Source organism: Phlebotomus papatasi, chromosome 2 (assembly GCF_024763615.1).
Source record: "Phlebotomus papatasi isolate M1 chromosome 2, Ppap_2.1, whole genome shotgun sequence".
Classification (NCBI taxonomy): Eukaryota; Metazoa; Arthropoda; class Insecta; order Diptera; family Psychodidae; genus Phlebotomus; species Phlebotomus papatasi.
Genome location: NC_077223.1, coordinates 92,089,061 through 92,107,248, shown reverse-complemented (window position 1 = coordinate 92,107,248; position 18,188 = coordinate 92,089,061). Strand labels below are relative to the sequence as shown.

The 18,188-nt window shown below is 34.0% G+C and overlaps 1 protein-coding gene across 1 annotated transcript in view; it reads right to left on the bottom strand.

Annotated features, from left to right (window-relative positions):
- LOC129802390 (protocadherin-like wing polarity protein stan) overlaps nt 1–18,188 on the bottom strand; it is a 94,578-nt gene that overhangs the window by 23,498 nt on the left and 52,892 nt on the right. The window contains exon 2 of the mRNA XM_055848158.1: nt 9–1,453. Coding sequence (XP_055704133.1) covers nt 9–1,379 — 1,371 coding nt within the window. The 5' untranslated portion in view covers nt 1,380–1,453. The remainder of the gene's footprint in view (nt 1–8; nt 1,454–18,188) is intronic.

Below are 18,188 nucleotides of genomic sequence, written 5' to 3'. Positions count from 1 at the left end.
AATCTCACCTGAAGTGTCGTTGTTCCGGATCTCGGTGGAAAACTATCATCAGTTGCTACAACTCTAAAATAATGCACATCCATCAGCTCTCGATCCAAGCTCGTAGCCGTAGTTACGACCCCGGTCCTTGAATCTACTTTAAACATTGACTGAGACCGCGAATCTAGCAGGGAAACCATTGAATAGACCACAGGAGAATCCTCAGGATCCCTTGCTCTCACAGTTGTCACGATAGCGTTAGGAGGTTGTTCCTCAAGCACGGAAGCCAAATATAGGGCTTGTTCAAAGTAGGGGCTCTGATTCCGAAGCTCCCTTCGAACTCGCCTGGCAATGTCCGTGTCATTGAATTCCTGATGATGGTAGACGATTTTGAGCCTGTGATCAGCATCTACGAGATCCATCCTGTTGCATCGGACACTGAGGGTTACGATGACCTTCCACATTGGTTCGAAGATGCAATGATCCCGGCTTGCAACGAGATCCCCATTCTGCTGTTCGATTTTGAATCTTTCATCGCCAACATCAAGGAAGGTAACTTTGCAGGATTGCTGAACAGATTTGGGAAGGAAAGCATTGAGGGAATTGATGAACTGACTCTTTTTCAGACAGATTTTGTTCCATTTGTCTGTGTTGTGAATAGCGTAGGATGCGTAGGTCTCTGAAACCCATTGTTTAGCATCAGCAATCTTTCTGTGCATTCTCTGATCTAGAGACTCCTCAAGATGTCTCCTTTTGCGATTAATAATCTCATGCCGGAGATTATTGGACACTTGACTGTCAAAAAGGACATCTCCCTCCCGGAAGTTTCGGTAGTTAGTTGCATTTTCTACCTCTGACATCCGAAACATCCAAGGAAAATCGTTTTTGTAGAAGTGAAAGTTATTTCCGCGATATTCACCATATGCCCGAAAATCGTCTTCCTCGAAACTACGCCTTTCCCTGAAGTGATCGTCCTCCTCAAAAGCTCTCCCAAACAGCTCAAGACGCCTCTCATCATTGCATTCCTTCCCGGAAATGAACACCCGAAGCGGTAAACTGTAGTAGTCAATGCTTCTGAGCATATTTGACGTAGAATCTACGTAAAACGTAAAGAGATTGGGATAGTAAATCCCATCGCAAGAGAGTGATTTCTTGAGGCGAATCTGGCCATTTTTGCTATCCACCTCTACAAGATGATGTACAAAATTTGCACTTCGATGAGTATTGATTTTATAGTGCCTTTCGGAGCCCAATTTGTAAACTGAAGCATTGAAAATAACCGTTCCGGGTGGTTCCAATTCATCCACAATCACCAAATATGCTACTGTGAAATGAATTGCTGTGGCCAGGAAGACAATTCCGAACAGGAAACTTCCGCAGTCACATCTTGATGTCGGCATCCTCGTTCTCCCCCAACAAAACCACCAAGAACGTGACGATCTTCTAACTCCACAGCACAAATTTCCGCATTTTCCTGCAAAGCCCCAAAAGAAAATGAAGGCCTATTAATTTTAACTCATTTCAGAGGAGGTACAAGATGAAGCATTAAGAGCAAGAAAGAATATTTTCAGAACACAATTTTAATTATGCAATAAATTTTATCATGGTGAAAATTCGCCCTTCCTGACAGAATCTTATATTATATGGATCTTATGTCTTCATTTCAACCCCACAGTTAAATTGGAATTTTCAGACGCTCCATACTGCAATTTTGCGAGAAGGGTGTTAAAGAGACCCGGCAAAATGGATTGTCATAAATTTTCTCCTCATTTAACACAGATCTCTGATATCAAAAATTTTTATATCCACAACTCATAATATTTATTCTTGTGACAATTTTGTCGGCTTGAGAAAAAGGAAAAACTGATAACGATGTCTCTAGGGACATAAAACAGTCTTTGCTCTCATCCGTGATAAAAAATCATCTTTACCAACACTTTATGGTCACCTCCGGGGTAGTTTTTAGGAGTTTGGAAAAGCAGAGTCAGGGACGAGGTTCTGAGTTCTGAGTCATATCGCAAGACATTCTAGTAAAAGATTATTCAAGTATCTTTTTAACAAGAATATTATAAAGAAAATAATTTTTTTAATAAGGAAGTTCGGGGCAGATTTAGGCGTGCACGATTTTTTTAAAATACAAAATTTTGGAATAATAAATTAATATGAGAATTGTACGATTTATTTTTAAATTACCAAATACGTAAGACCGGCTTCAAATCTAACATTTATCCCAGTTCCCGATGGTCTCGAAATTCAAAATAGCAACCAATTTTATTGGTTTTTCAAAATTTAATGGATCACTTGCCCATGTCAACCAATTTTAAGTGATAATTTTCCAAAAAATCTTGATTAAGAAGAAATTAGAGAAGTTAAGCCATAAGGCTAAGCCCTAGGTCTAAAGCCTGTATAAGAGGGAGAACAAGTTAATTTAGCTTGAATATTGTTTGAAAAGTGAGATTAAAAAAAAACTTTAATATCTGTGAACTTGCCTGTATTAATTAAACAAAATAAACAATGACATTCCAAAAGATATCAATAGTTGAGAACACGTTCTTCAACCATAAATAGTCAAGTGTGCTAATCCGGGCGCCTTGTCATCTGGATCGTTTATGACTAATCCACTTAAAATAATATTTTTATTTTTATTTCCGTAATATAGTCACTACAGTAACATAATAAAGCTTTTCAAGTTTGAGAAAAAGCAAAAATAATATTTTTATCCATTAAATAAGTGAGTGTAATTGACTCATTTCAATCTTGTGCCAGATGGGTTCTTCACTAAAAATTTTCTAGCAGTGATATTTTCGCTAATGACAGCTGGTTGATTGAAAACATTTATTGTTTTTTCCTTGTTAAAAAAAAGTATTTTACATCCAAAGGTTTAATTAACCCTCTATGGTTAAGAGTCACTGCAGGGTAGCATTACAAAAATCGCATTTACAGCGACAATAAAGGTTTTATTTATTCAGAATTGCTATAGTATCCACGGTAATACTCTTGCACGGTAATCCATTCAAGGTTTGAACTTTGAACTCATTTTGACTCTTCGTTTAATTGCTATCGAAAGTTTTGTGTGACAGGTCAGAGAAAAAGTAAATTTTTTTTTGTGGAAAAAATCTCATTTCCAAAATCAAGAAAAATACCGGTTTAAAGTAATCTGACTAAAATAAATTTATTTTTTACTGAAAGATATATCGTTCTACTTTGTGTATTTTAATTAATACATTTGAAAAAAGTAAAAATGTGAATTCTAGAAGCAAAAAGAGTTTCAAAATTTTTTATAGTTTTGCATTTTTCGCCTAAACAAACTAAAAGAGAAAATGAAAAACGAATGGTATTTTTGAGTTTATTGAATCGTAATTAGTCTAGAAAAAATTATAACACTACATATTTTGCATAAAATTGGACGTTAGAGGGTTAAAAGTGAATTAGCGAAAAGGCGACCCAGTTAGTGCATGCTGCCTTATTTCAGTATTATCATTTATTTTATAAATTTTCTTTAATATTTTCGATCATTTTTTATATTATGTTTCTGAATGAAACAGTGAATAATTCTATGGATTTAGAAGAGTTAAAAAAGAATTTCATCAGTCCAAAAACAAGCATTTAAGTAGCACTCTTCGGAAAATGATCCAGTTACTTCACCTTACTATAGTGTGATTCCAAAGCGAAATTAAGAGATTTAGCTAAGATCACAATTATGTCATATGACCATTTGTTCAACATCCTACATAATATTTTGGGTATGAAAGAGCTCTTATCGCAATAGCTGTTTCATTTGCTCACTTTGAACCAAAACCGAAAGAAACCAGAAATGAAACAAAATTGCATGAAATTGAGTTTGAACTGGTCCTTCAGCCACTATATTCGGAGGACTAGAACACAAGGGAATTTTATCCGAACAGATGGTTCATCTGTAGCATTAATTAAATGACGACCTAAAATCTAAAATTATGGCCTATTTTGGGCAGTTTTCCAAAAACTCATTTTTAAACGAGCACGAAATTGCTCCATTCTCCTCTATAGTCGAAACCTTTTCACACAAGTGATAACCATTAATATGCTTTTCATGGAAATGCAGTGTTAAAGTTAGTTGTTCTGTCGTTAATTGGAAAGGTCTTGATTGCAATTTTAAATTCTTGAATCTTATCAAAAACTCACACTTTAAAATTTATAGCCTCTAGAAGTGCCCGCGCAAAGTTGTAATGTTGTGAAAAGTTATTGCATTTTGCGATATTTTAATATGAACCATAAGGTTGACCTCTCGTGAGGGATATTAAATAACAGAAATTATTTAGGTGAAATTCTTAACCTCTATGTAGTAAACTATTTAAAACAAGAACCTTCAATGTGACTCCCATATGAACTGAAAGAACCATGTAAGAATTTAAAGCCCACACATAAATGAAAGACAAGATTCCATGTAACAGTTTCGCATCTCTTTTGAACCCATCTTCGCGTTGGTCAAAATTAGTAAAAATAAATTGACCAAGAGATATTCTCCTTCAGTGTTAAATGTGCTGAATTTTTCAAACAGAGATTTCTCTCATGGCACTGGCAAATTGAAACTGAGAATCAATTGGGAAAAGGTGTTAATTGAATCAGATAATTCATTGAATTGAACATCCATGTGTTACCCCTGTTGAATTTATTTTCCATCTCGCACTCTCGAAGCTCTATGTATATCGACTGTTTAATCAAATGGAAGACACAAAGGACTAACGTTTACATGCTTTAGCACCGATGAACCTCCTCCTTATTGCTGGATATCCCGGTAAATTCCAATGGATGCGCAATTGTGCATAGTTTTCACACTTTTCACTGTTTCTCTCTGGAGAATGGAAGAATGTTTAGCCGATTGTTCTTCTCTTTGGTACTAAACTAATAAAATTCATGCAATTTTATTTCACATCTAACATATTGCAACTGATTGTGTCAAAGAGAGAGGAGGTGAACAATCTCTTAATGACCAGCACATCGGGAGGGTAAAAACTAATTTTCACTAGATGACTATTTTATGTTGTCGCCAGCGTTAATTAAAGTACGTTAGTATCAATTGCTTGGTGTAAATCTCGGGTGGAAAACTCGTTTCAAAAATTATCACTAGACCACTAGCAGAGCAAGTAGATCAGTATAAAATGCTCTCTTTCATCACCTAATAAACATTTGAATATATTGAAATGGTACAAGACATAAAAATCAACAATATATACTGCTCAACTTCTCGTAACATGAAACCACAAAAATTTCCTTCTATACCAAACAACTCTATTAATTAATTGCATTTGGACTTTTGGTGGACTTGGTCGAAAATGTAGCGCAACTTTCTAGCTAAATTGACAACATCATTTTCAGACAAAATTGCACAGCGGTCATTTTATAAACCAACTATTAATTTTTCATGCTTAAACGGTACAGTCCATATAGCAAAAAAGAGAGGCAACTAATATTATAATTTTATAGCCATAAATCGCAAGAACTTTCTCAGGAAACAAACTTAAACCCAAGAGCACCAGAAGTTCTTGGGTAAAAGGAGAATGGTCAAATCCGGTCCCGGAATCGCCACGAACGGGACCTATATCATTGGATAGACATTGGTGTAGGTAACAACTTTTGTTCTGGGACCAATGTTCTAAACCATGGAGGAAAAGTTCTAGAGCATAAAAACTGTTTCTTGGAAGAAAAAATGGTCAAAAGTATATATGGGCACCAGTTCACCGTTATCCAAAGATGAGAGTAGGCGCATTTTGTAGATACTAGTATAAGATTAAAAAATTGCGGGAACCCAGGACGATAAGCTCTGGGAGTCCTTGTGAAAAGGCCTCTATTCTTTCGATAAATCGCTGTTTTGACAACGAATTACGCAAAAACTGCTGAAGCGATCTTGATGGAATTCAGTATAGGGTCACTGTATGACTTAAAGTTTTTATCCATGCATACCACCCCCTCCCCTCACCCTCCATTCTGATAGCCCCCATACAAAATGGGGGCACTTTACCTTATAACTCCTTTCTAAGAGGAGGTAAAAAGCTGAAATTCGACAAGGGAACAAAGCAGGGAAGACTTTTCAACCCCTTCCTCCATCACCCGTTCTGGTAACACCATACAGAATAAGAGCATTTTAACCTCCTTTCTGAGAAAAGTAATTGTTTTGCAAAAAATGAAAAAAAAAATGAATAACTAATAACGTTAACAATAATTTTCTAGATTTTTAGATGCATTTATAGACAGCTTCTTTATATTTCATTTTTCGCCTCGTTAAGATCTGTTGATCCGCGAAAGAAAGAAACATATCTTCATTGTATAATCTAATTAGCATAAATGGTGAATTTTTTGATATTGTAATCAAGTTTTTTGGAGTTGCTTCTCAATTTATTGTCTACATAACTTGTACTAATATGCAATTCAGTGAATTAATAACGATTTGTGCGAAGGAATTCATTTTATATTGGGAGTATCAGACTATCAGATGTGTGGGTGGGGGAGGGGGTTGAATGCATAGTTAAAGAGTCTTTCCTAAGCTTTGTTCCCATGTAGAATTACAACTTTCTGCCTCCTCCTAGAAAGGAGTTATAAGGTAAAATGGTTTTATTTTGTATGGTGGCTACCAGAATGGGTGATGTACGAAGGGTTTGGTATGTATGATTAAAAAGTATTCTTTAAGCCTTGTTCCCATGCCGTATTTCAATTTTCTACCTCTTTTCAGAAAAAAGTTATAAGGTGAAATGCTCTCATTTTGTATGAGGGCTACAAGAAGGGGGGGGCAGAGGAGGGAGTTATTATGCATGGTTTAAAAGTCTTCCCTAAGTTTTGTTCCTTTGTCGAATTTCAGCTTTCTACCTTCTCTTAGAAAGGAGTTATAAGGTAAAGCGTCCCCAATTTGTATGGGGGCTATCAGAATGGAGGGTGAGGGGAGGGGGTGGTATGCATGGATAAAAACTTTAAGTCATACAGTGACCCTATACCGAATTTCATCAAGATCACTTTAGCAGTTCTTTTGTAATTCGTTGTCAAAACAGCGATTTATCGAAAGGATAAAGGCATTTTTACAAGGACTCCCAGCGTTTATTGTCCTGGATCTTGGCAATTTTTTAATCTTATATTAGTACCTACAAAATGCGCCTACTCTCGTTTGTGGCGATTCCGGGACCAGCGCCCATATAGTTTTGACCATTCTCCTTTGTATAAATATTTCTCTCTCAGATTTGTTCTACTACCAATTCTCTTGTGACTACTATAAATTATCTTAATCAGATTATATGAAAATTTAACGATGCAAAAAGCACAAGACTTTACACATAATTGGAGTGTAAGATAATTGAGTGCTTTTGCTCAACAGAGAGGACCACTATGGAGATTTCTTTTAATTCATTTACATCCAAAATTACTGTGTGAAAAATACACAAACTACATAGAAGATAGTGAGAAAACTTTTCAGATTTTTGAGCAAGAATGCGAAAAGAAAATGAAGGAAAACTTTTCTACTTTGCATTCTGTACAATTCGTATTACTTATGGTTGAATTACTTTACAACTGTGTTCAAGAAATGCTCAAAAGTTTTTGTTACTTGCTCTGGAAAATAGATTGCAACATTTTAATCACTGTTTTAAAAAATTTTGTTAGTGAGGCACAATATTAGTAAAAACAGATAGGAGAAAAGCAAATCTTAATTATCTAATTTTTTAATAATTAAATATTTTTTAGCATCATTCTGGAGCAAATAAGATACACATTTTTTAAACAACGTTTAAGCATCTTACAAACTTTTCCAGAAACCCTTCCGTAATACATATTTCATCAAATATCCTTTAGAAGTGCTTTAATCTTAACCATTATCATCTGACATTAAAAGAACACTGAGAGAAATCCGAAAAAGTTAAAATAACATTCCGGAAATGTTAATTTTACCCTGCATTATTGATCCGAAATCGGTGTAAATATTACCCTTTTTAGGTGTATTAGGGTTAAATTAACCCCTAATTAATGTTGATTTTACCCTTAAAAATGTGTAAAATTAACATAAAAAATGTTGATATATTTTCACACCTAAAAAGTGTTAAAGTTACGAGGAAAAAGAGTTAATCACACTCTCTTTTTTTCTCAGTGAAGCAATGTCAATTCGAGTTTACGGTGCTATCGCACTATAGGATTTTCAGATTTTAATTTTAAGATTCTTTAAGATTTTTTAAGGTTCAATTGAGCATCAATACTTCCAGAAAGAATCGAAATTTCTCTCAGCCAGGACACATTTGTGTGATAGTACTTAAAATGTCTCGTAAGTAACTTAACTGTTATGCAAAAGGATCCTAAAAGCCAAAAGAAAGGGCTGCAGGCAAGGAGGCCCATAAAAAGACTCTCTTATGCCCTAGACACACTTCTGACTTAAGCAGAGAGACGGCTTAGTGGAAAAGTTAAAACATAATTTCGAATATAATTACGCTAAGCCGTCTCTCGGCTAATTCTCAGGTCTGTCTAGGCCTTTACAGTGTTGTTGAAAATCTGTATGAAGTCATCCCAACCAAGATTTCTTGACGGAACAATTTCCTTCAAATGGCTTTGGAGGAACTTAGGAAATACTCCCGATACTGAAGCTTCATTTCGTACAAGTTTATCGCTAACCACTGTATACTTATCATACTTTTTGACCACAAATAATATTGATTCTGAGTGAATTAATTTAATAAGAACAATTTGGTTCAAAAGACTACTTGTTCAACGCAATAAATTGAAATGAATGAGCAATTTTAACATTTTAGTTTGCTGAATTCTAATTTAGTATATTTTGTGGACCAAGTATTAGTTTATATCAATAAATTACTGAAAATCTATCAATTTAATGGATTTTTTATGCAAAATAGAGCATTTGAATTTACAAATTGAAAAATTCTAGTGTGATAACACAGTAATAGCATAATAAAGTGCTTATTTAAAAGCTTTCAACTCTTAAAAGAGCCCAAAACCTTCCTGGTTTAAAGCAAATTAATATACTTTTTTAATAGTATGGAAAGAAAAAAATCCATAAAGCCTTTTTTTTTAAGAAAATAAACATCTACCAGTTTGCAGCTTTTCAAAGCATGTAAGCTTCATGAAATTCCTTCTAGGAGCGCTGTAAACTTCAATTGGATTTGGAACCATTTGCCTTCATCCTCACAAATATTTCTTCATTCATTCTATTCTTTAATAAAAGATAATAAAAATTAAAAAATAAATAAAAATACTGAGCTTCATAAAAGTCCTACGAGAAAAATTGTACAGGAACACGAATTTATAAATGAATGAATAAATAAATAAATAAATAGCGAAAGAAATCTAAATATCCATCGTTGAATTTTATTTATAAGAGTAATGGTTTTTTTACTTAATCATTTTTATCAAAAAATTATTTTTTTCATAAGGGCGATTTAAACTTAATACATCATATTTTGTTATTAAACTTAATACGTCAATATCGTTGTCAAATATTTATAGAAAATGATAATTTTAGTACATGACTGCACTCACGTGCTTCTGCATTATCGACCTTTCTTTGTGTTGGTTTCTTTTACGACTATTCTCCCCAATCCTCGTCTTCCAACAAACCACCAAACAATCGAAACAGGAACCAACACAAAGAAAAGTCGATTATGCAGTAGCATATGAGAACAATCATGTAATTAAAAGAATGTTCAAAAGAAAAATTTCGCCTTTTCATTTTCATTGGAATAGCACCATAATGGTCCTACTCCATTAAAAATAAATAAAAAGGAGGAATCTTGTTCCTAAACATTTTATTTAATACACTTGTTAGTACATCACTATTCTCATGTAAATCTGCATAATCGACTTTTCTTTTTATTGGTTCCTGGTTCCGGTCATGACTGTTTCCTCCAATCTCCTTGTCATGTTCTAAAACCATTAAATAGTCGTAAAAAATACCAACACAAAGAAAGGTCGATTATAAAGAAGCATACGAAAACATTCATGTATTAACAAAATATTCAGGAGAAAAACTTCCAGTTTTAAATTTTAATGAAGTAGCACCAAAAAATATGCTTTTATTAGAACCAAGAGGGTATAACATTTACTATGTTTTCCGTAACGTTTCTTATTTTGCGAAAAAAAATAAATTCAAGCGCTAATAATTCTTGATGATAATAAATATTGCAGGATAGACAAAGAATATGGGAGAGAAAGCAATAGTAATATAGAGCAGTTTGTAACAAAAACCCTAATTTATTTACTTAAGTAGTTTTCATAGATACATATTTCCGTTGGGTGCACTTGAAATCCTTCGAAATTATTTTAAGAGTATATTTTATCTTTAAATCGTTCCTTTTAAAATTTATCTCACATAATACATTAGGTATGTCTAAATTTCAATACTTCTATAATCATATAAGCTTCAGGAAATTCCCAGGAGGGGCTTTTTAAATTTAAATCATGATCGTTTAGATTAATGGATTGTCTCCATGAAAATTTATATTGCCAATCCTTTAAATTTCCTACAACATCTGAATGCACTAGTAAAAGAGCAAATCGTGCAGACTATTCAACACAACAAAAGCATTGAGTTTATAGCTGATGCGTGATTATGGGCCATAGTCAAAAATTGAGTTGAGCAGTAGGAAAAAAAGGCCCAAGAGAGATGGATAAAAACGTATCAAAATTCACAGACCTATAATTTAAACTACACCCAGCAGACACCAAACATTAAATAATATATTGTGGTTTCCATTTTATGACCCACAACAACAAACATGGCAGAGAAATTTTTTGAAAAGGATTCCTAGAATATCGCTGCCATATCGCCAATTTGCCAAATAAAATTCCCTCCGGTAGGCAATATTACAAATGCGAGAATAATTTTTCACTGAGGAGAAAGACATCATATTGCTCTTGGGTCAAGCAGGAAACCTCTTGTAGGTTCAAAAATGTAATCAATTAATGTTTTTTTTTTTTTTTAACTTGAGTGAGTGTCTCCTCACGATCACAACAGAAAAGATAATTCGAAACGGTGCTGTAATTTGCATACACATTTCTTTTAGTCTTCCTCACCTTTTCCTTCATCTCTTGTAATGTCTCTCGGAGGCAGACAAGATTGAGAATGCGGTTCAGCATCTCTTGGCTGCCTGATGTGAGATCAACGGCCAACTAATGACCAATACCACAATCCATTCCAGAGCACCCATGAGCAAAATCATACAGTCAAGTCGTCACGGATTTCATGTCGATGGAAAAGAATTTCTCTATACCCAAAAGCATTTTTCCCAATTGGCCAAGAAAACATTCATCCAGATTATGAAGCTAACAAAGAAAAGAATATTAATCCACTCACGCACCAAGCACACGTCTAGTTCGTGGTACTTTCATTTGGACGAAACGCTGTTTTTCTCACTTCATCGACTGTGAATGTCTTTCTGGGATGGACAGATGCAGAGTAGGAAGATTTTTTTTTTCGAGAATTTTACTGTAAATTGAACTCTAAGAACTAGTGCACGATAAGACGTGGACAGGGTATTCAGAATTCTGAAGATTAATGAATGATATGCCCATCACAGACTTAATGATAAGTTGACAAACGAGTTTACGTACAACAGTGGTAAAATTGTAAAATATTTATTTTGCATTTTTACGCTAAACATCATCTTGACTCATATTCTAGTTAGTAAGTGTAAGTGCCCATTGAAATCAGGGAAATCAGGGGAAGAACATTAAAAGTATGCCATTTGAACATTGAGGGCAGGCCTGAGCTAAAAGCCGAAGTGAATTTGGTGGTGCCAGTTGGGAATTCTTCGAAATTCCGTGAAAATTCATGTGGAGAAAATGGGATGTTTTTTAATGTAAAAACTGTTTAATTCCTTAGAGTTAAATAATTTTCACAAGAAAATGCTTTTAATAATTTAGTTGAATACAGTTATTTGAGTTAATTGTAAATTATTGTCGATATTACAACAAAAACATTGGGATGAAATTTTGAGCTGGAAGACTCATATTCTTTTGAGCTGTCCCAAAATTCAGGATAGATTTGAGAAAAATCCTTTTGCACAACATTATTTTGGTTAATAAGGAATGCAAAAGTACGTATTACAAGAAGGAACACGACCTGGTAATAAGGATAAAATAGAGAAAAAAATATTTTGTCGCATTTCAGAGATTTTTGCAACTGCAGCGCCGCCAAACGTTTGTCAATTGAGTTATTAGTGTTTCTATCTCTCTCTCGAGTTGAATTGCGCGCGACTTAGGAAGCTTATCATTTGAAATGATATTTTCTTTAAATTTCTTCATATTTCCGCAAGATTCAAGTGAAAGGGTATTTAGTAAACAGCTATCCGTCTTCCGACAAAGATATCAATAAGACAATTTTTTTTTATGAGAGTTTTTCTTTCTATTATGTCTTTTTGGCGCAAAAATATTCATTTTGGCACCGTGAATAAGCGGGATTAGAATTACCAGCAGGGCTATCTGCAATTTCCATTAGAACTATCAACACAAAATTTCCGACACTACACGACTTTTAACGAGCACAGGTCTGATTGAGGGCATATCGCAATCAAAATGCTAGTACCTTTCCAGGATTCTGCAATGCAAAGACATCAATATCATAGCCCTACAAGAAACACACATCAAGGATAATGATGATCTTAAGGAGAGGACAAATCCCCGGTACAAATTAGTAGCGGCGGTAAATAGTAGGTATACATGGTGTAGCCACCTATGCACAAAATGACCTAAACGATATTAAAGTTCTTCTCGCTACATCTCTTAACAATATTGAAATAATTGTATTGAATGTATCCGGTGTCAATATTGTGAATGTCTATAAATCTCCAAATGAAAGTTGGCCCTTATCACCCATTCCAAGATTTCCACATCCCTGTATACATGCAGATTTTAACAGCCATTGTACAGATTGGGGCTACAAAGAAAACGATGAAAACGGTGAAGTCCTTAGGCAATGGATTCAAAATGAAGGACTCCAGCACCTCTATTGTTCGAAGGACAAAGGTACCTTCAGATCAGCAAGATGGGATAGAGACTATACGCCTGATGATGAGTGACCCATTAGAAACGAACATAATAACAGTAGACAGTAAATTTATGATGCCCAAAAGGAGATTATAATCCTATAAAAGAAAATATTTCAACTCTTTCCGGACCTCAATATTTGCAACGGACCCATTTCACGATTTTTACGTTTATGATGCTATTCCAATAAAAATGAAAAGAGGACATCTTTTTCCTAAACTTTTTTTTAGTACACAACTGTTCTCATGTTCTTCTGCGTTATCGACTTTTCATGCTGTTCGTTTTTGTCCTGACTATTTTGGTTGTTTTAGAACACGACGAAAACACAACGAGTAAACACGATAAGAAAGTCGATAATGTAGAAGTACCTGAGAGACATGAGAACAGCCATGTACTAAAAAATGATCAGGAGAAAGATTTTCCCTTTTTATTTTTATTTTTTCATTAGAATAGCATTATTAATCATACTCCTGTAAAAAAAATATCTTAGATTTGAACGTTCTTATAGTTTTTTAATCGTCTACGAGAATCGGATTTTTATGCACTCTAAATAATCCAAAATTTTAAAATATATATTTTAGAAGAATAAAAAGCATTAAAGAAAATATCTTCCTAATTAAAATATCATATAATAAAAATTGAAAAAAAGAAGAGTAAAACATAAAAACTGGTCGACAAATAATTCGAAATGATCAGTAAAAATATTCAATGTGGTCAGTAAAAATTAAAATTTGGTCAGTAAAAAATTAAAAATGAGCAGTAAAAGCACTGATCACTTTTTTTATTTTTTACTGCTGATTTTTAATTTTTTGCTGACCAATTTTTTTTATTTTTTTTTACTTCTCATTTATTCGATGCCTAATAAAAATTCTGAGAAAAAATACATTTGTAAAAAAAAATCCAGAATCACAGTTAAAATGTGCAGGGAATAATAATAATTATAATAATAATAACAATGCTGGCGCAACATTCCATGAAGGAACAAGGCCTTCCCGCAAGGGGATTTCTAGACATGTATTATTATTTTTTTCTTGTACGGCATGAGATTGTCAGTCCCATGCCCGTAGAATCAAGTGCAGTGAAGCTCACTGGATGCAATCCGAACACCTTTAACGCCAGAAAAATTCCTGGTGACTCAAAGGGGAGTCGAACCCGGGACACTTGCATCATAGAGCGAGTGCTCTATCACTTTACCCATTGAGTGCCCACGGAGTATAATGATAAGATTAAATTATCCAAGAAATCAGGTTTTTCTTTGAGTGTAATTGAAGAAAAATTATAATTTAAGAACGATAAATTTATCGTACTTCGATATAAAGGCTTAGTTATATGTTCCTTGTCAGATAAGATTTTTGGAAAAATTTTGGCTAGGAATTGGATTTTAAAGACAAAAATGATACCCAAAAATTTCTTATTGTATAATTTCGAAACCTTCGGGAACTGGGATAAAGCTCCAGTCTGAATGCCCTATTACACAGCCTCCGTAGGACCCTCTATTTCATTCTTCAGCAGAAGATGATCATCAGCCCTAGTCCGGCGAATAATACGTCGTTGAAGAGAAAAGATGAAATTTGAATTAATAATTTTGTTCTGATTACCACAAATAATTTCAAAAATATAATTTTGGGATCAACTAGAAAAATTTTGAGTTTAGAAAAAATGTGAAATCAGGAAGAAAATCAAGTATAAAATAGAGAATATTCACTGAGAGAAATCCGAAAAAGTTAAAATAACATTCCGGAAATGTTAATTTTACCCTGCAGTATTGATCCGAAATCGGTGTAAATATTACTCTTTTTAGGTGTACTGGGGGTTAAAGTTACACTTTTTCATGTTAATTTTACCCTTAAAAAGGTGTAAAATTAACATTAAAAAATGTTGATATATTTTTACACCTAACAAGTGTTAAAGTTATGAGGAAAAAAAGTTAATCGCACCCTCTTTTTTTTCTCAGTGTTGTTATGAATAAGAATTGAAATCACGACGTATTAAACATTCTTCTGCCTTGGGAATTTTTCTTCTATTTTGATAAGTTCAACAAAAATTAAAAAGCTTGCCTATCTCTTATTCACGGCTGTCGAAGAGTAACTGAAAGGTGTCTATTGATTTAAATGAATGAGCGTAAGAAATTTGTATTGCTAATCTCATAGCCGTTTGAAAGTCTAATTATTTACCGTAAACTACTTGCAAATATGTCTGGAAATAGTATTTGAACAATACTGCTTTCTTCGTTTGAAGAATAACACTGAAAAGAATAAGTCAAGAGAATTTTTACTAAAGCCATTGCAGTTAGGTGAATGGGCTGAGTCGGCAAATTCACCTTCAGCATCACTGAAGCATTCTTCTTCTTCCGCCGTTCCTCCCCCCTTAAAGCATCCCATACCAGCATCAAAGGCGACATATTCACAGGTGTGTTGAGATGTAAAAGAGAACACCGAAGAAATAGAGGAGAAAAAAGATGTATAAAACAATTTCAGTAATTGTGTAACTTGCATCATAATGCCTCTTCGTGTAAACATTCGCGCCAACAATCGGTGATGGCGCCAGGTGCATCGAAAGCTCCTTTTGGCATACCACAGAGGCAAAAACATATTTATGTATGTAGTCAGAACCTTAGACAATACCACAGCTGACATTATTCTTCCATTTCTCTCCATCCGCCCAGAGGTAGAGCATTGTGCTGAGCAGAAGGAAAGCAATTGTTCCCAGTCAAGAAACACTAAAAGCTCTCCCTAGGAAAAATACAACAGTAGTACAGTGAAAAAGTCCAGTTCGATAGAGATAAGGCTTTCAATTTTGAATTTATTGGCTACGTACTGACAAGAGGTTATGGTCGTTCCGAAAATAGTCATTCCACATATGCCATGTTCGCTGAAATTTCCAACGAAGCTCAAATAGAGTGATAAAAATTGTGCTACCAGTAAGTGAAGCTTGGGCGGGTTAGAGGAAGGGCATAATAACAGCACAGACTAGAGTGAGACAGAATTTAAAATCTATTGCCCACGAAGGAATATAAATTAAAGCAGAAAACGTGTAAGACTAAAGTTTTACGTCCGAATGGGTTGCATTTGGAGACTAAATTTAATTTTACGCCTCAATGAAACTCAATGGTTTTTGCTATCTTACCGACAAATTCTCTCTCCGTCTGTTGCTCTTGCCTCCCGATCACCGTGATCTTCTTGGGCTCAAGGTGCAGAAGTGTTAATACAGAGAGACATTCGATATCCCAGAAGCACCACCCAGAAAAAGATGATGAGTTTTTTTTTTCTTGAACCACCAAAAGTGACTCAAAAATCTCGAAGGTGAATTTGATATTTATTAGATTTATTTTTTCTTGTCGCAACATCAGCATTTTTTTATTAAACCTCCTCTTCACTAAATTACAAAACGATGATTCTACCGATTTTTACAGGAAGATAAAGTAGAAAAAGTAATTGGTAAATTGGAATTCAAAAATTGCCCATGACGAGATTATTTCATTCACATCTTCCATTCAAATCGCGTATTTTATGTTAAAATTAAGCAATTTTCTCCCACTTTTATTCCACCGAAAATGATTTTTCTTACACAACACCTACAGTAAATGTTTATCGGTCAAAAGCCCCAAGCAAGAAAAAAAAAGCTCCGTCTTACCCAGCTTTTCTCTTTCACAGCACGTTTACTCTCAGTACAACCTATAAAAAGTCCATTAGTTGAGTTACTTTTTCGATAGACTCAACCATATATAGAGTCTAAATTACAAATCATACAATCTTTACTACATTGCATTTTGATGCCCCATGCTCAGATACGAATTATTATTGGTACTAAAGAAGTTAAGAATAATCGATAGATTTCATTAAAAGAATATTCACATTATCTTCAAATTAAATGCTTGGTGAGCATGAAACATTGTCGGCAAAACATCATATGTGAATAATTTTTACAACCACAACAATACATAATAATTATATATTCTTTCAACTTTCATGAAAATTCATTAACATTTCTCTCATTTCTATTAATCTCACACTGAGTTGCTAATTCAATAACCACAAAATTCCTGCAGAGTTTTTCGAGAAAAGGTCTTACAATCGCTGTTTGAAAACTTTAATGCAGTTTCCATTTGAGATAATTGAAACAGACGACAAGAGCACTTAACTTTGAAAGCTCTACCGGAAAAGTAAGATAGAAAGAGCTTTTTCACACTTCCCATAATTGTCTGCAATTTTCCAGTAAAACTATTTCACTCAAATTAAAGTCAATTTTGATTCTATTACTTTTGCGGTTAAATGCACAAAATAATTTAGAAAATATCACACATTGTAAGGCACTTAACCGGAGAATAATCTTCAAAGTTCATGTTGATATGAAATGTATAATTTAACCCACCACATCAACACATCTAAAACAATTCAATGATTAAAAACATACGGTAAAGTGATATAAGTTGGACATAGTGTTACAAGTTGGACAATTCGCCGGTACAAGTTGGACATGCCTTTTTCTTAATAAATACAATACAAAATTTGTTTTTAAGCACAAGGAACCAAATTATAAAACTAAAGCATTAAAAATATACAAATAAAAATTAAACACTAAATTTATCAAGAAAAAAAGCCCTGTCCAAATTGTACGATTTGTCCAACTTGTACCACTTTACCCTATAGATAAAAGTGCAAAATGTACGATTAACCGCAACAGTGTTCAACATAATTTTGCTAAATCAATCAGAAAAAATGTGCTAACTGGTCAGCAGCCGCCGAACAAAAAGTACTAACCAAATATAAGGAAACAGCTCCACTGCCTCGCGAATTTTCGTTTAAGGTTGGCAGAATTCAGCTGCAAATAAAAATATTTTCAGCTGAATTGAAATCGGTTAGCATTTGGTGCTCGCTGGGCGAGCCTAGCCCAATTTAATTTAAAAGTGTAACGATTGTAACATAACCGAAGAAATCTTATTCAGCTCATAAGCAAATTTTTTAGATATAGTTTTAAGATAGATGTGCCAATCAAAATCTATTATTAAAATAATTCACAAATTGCTTCTCTTTGGCTTTATAATTGAGATCTATGATATATACACTAGGCTAGCCCCTCAACTTGAAACCCGCCGTTCTCAGGTTTATCATGTTGTTCGATTAAAGATATCTACGGAAAATATTTACCATCGAAAATAACCCGAGAAAATTGGTTAAACGCTTTAGAAATGGTGACTTTGACGT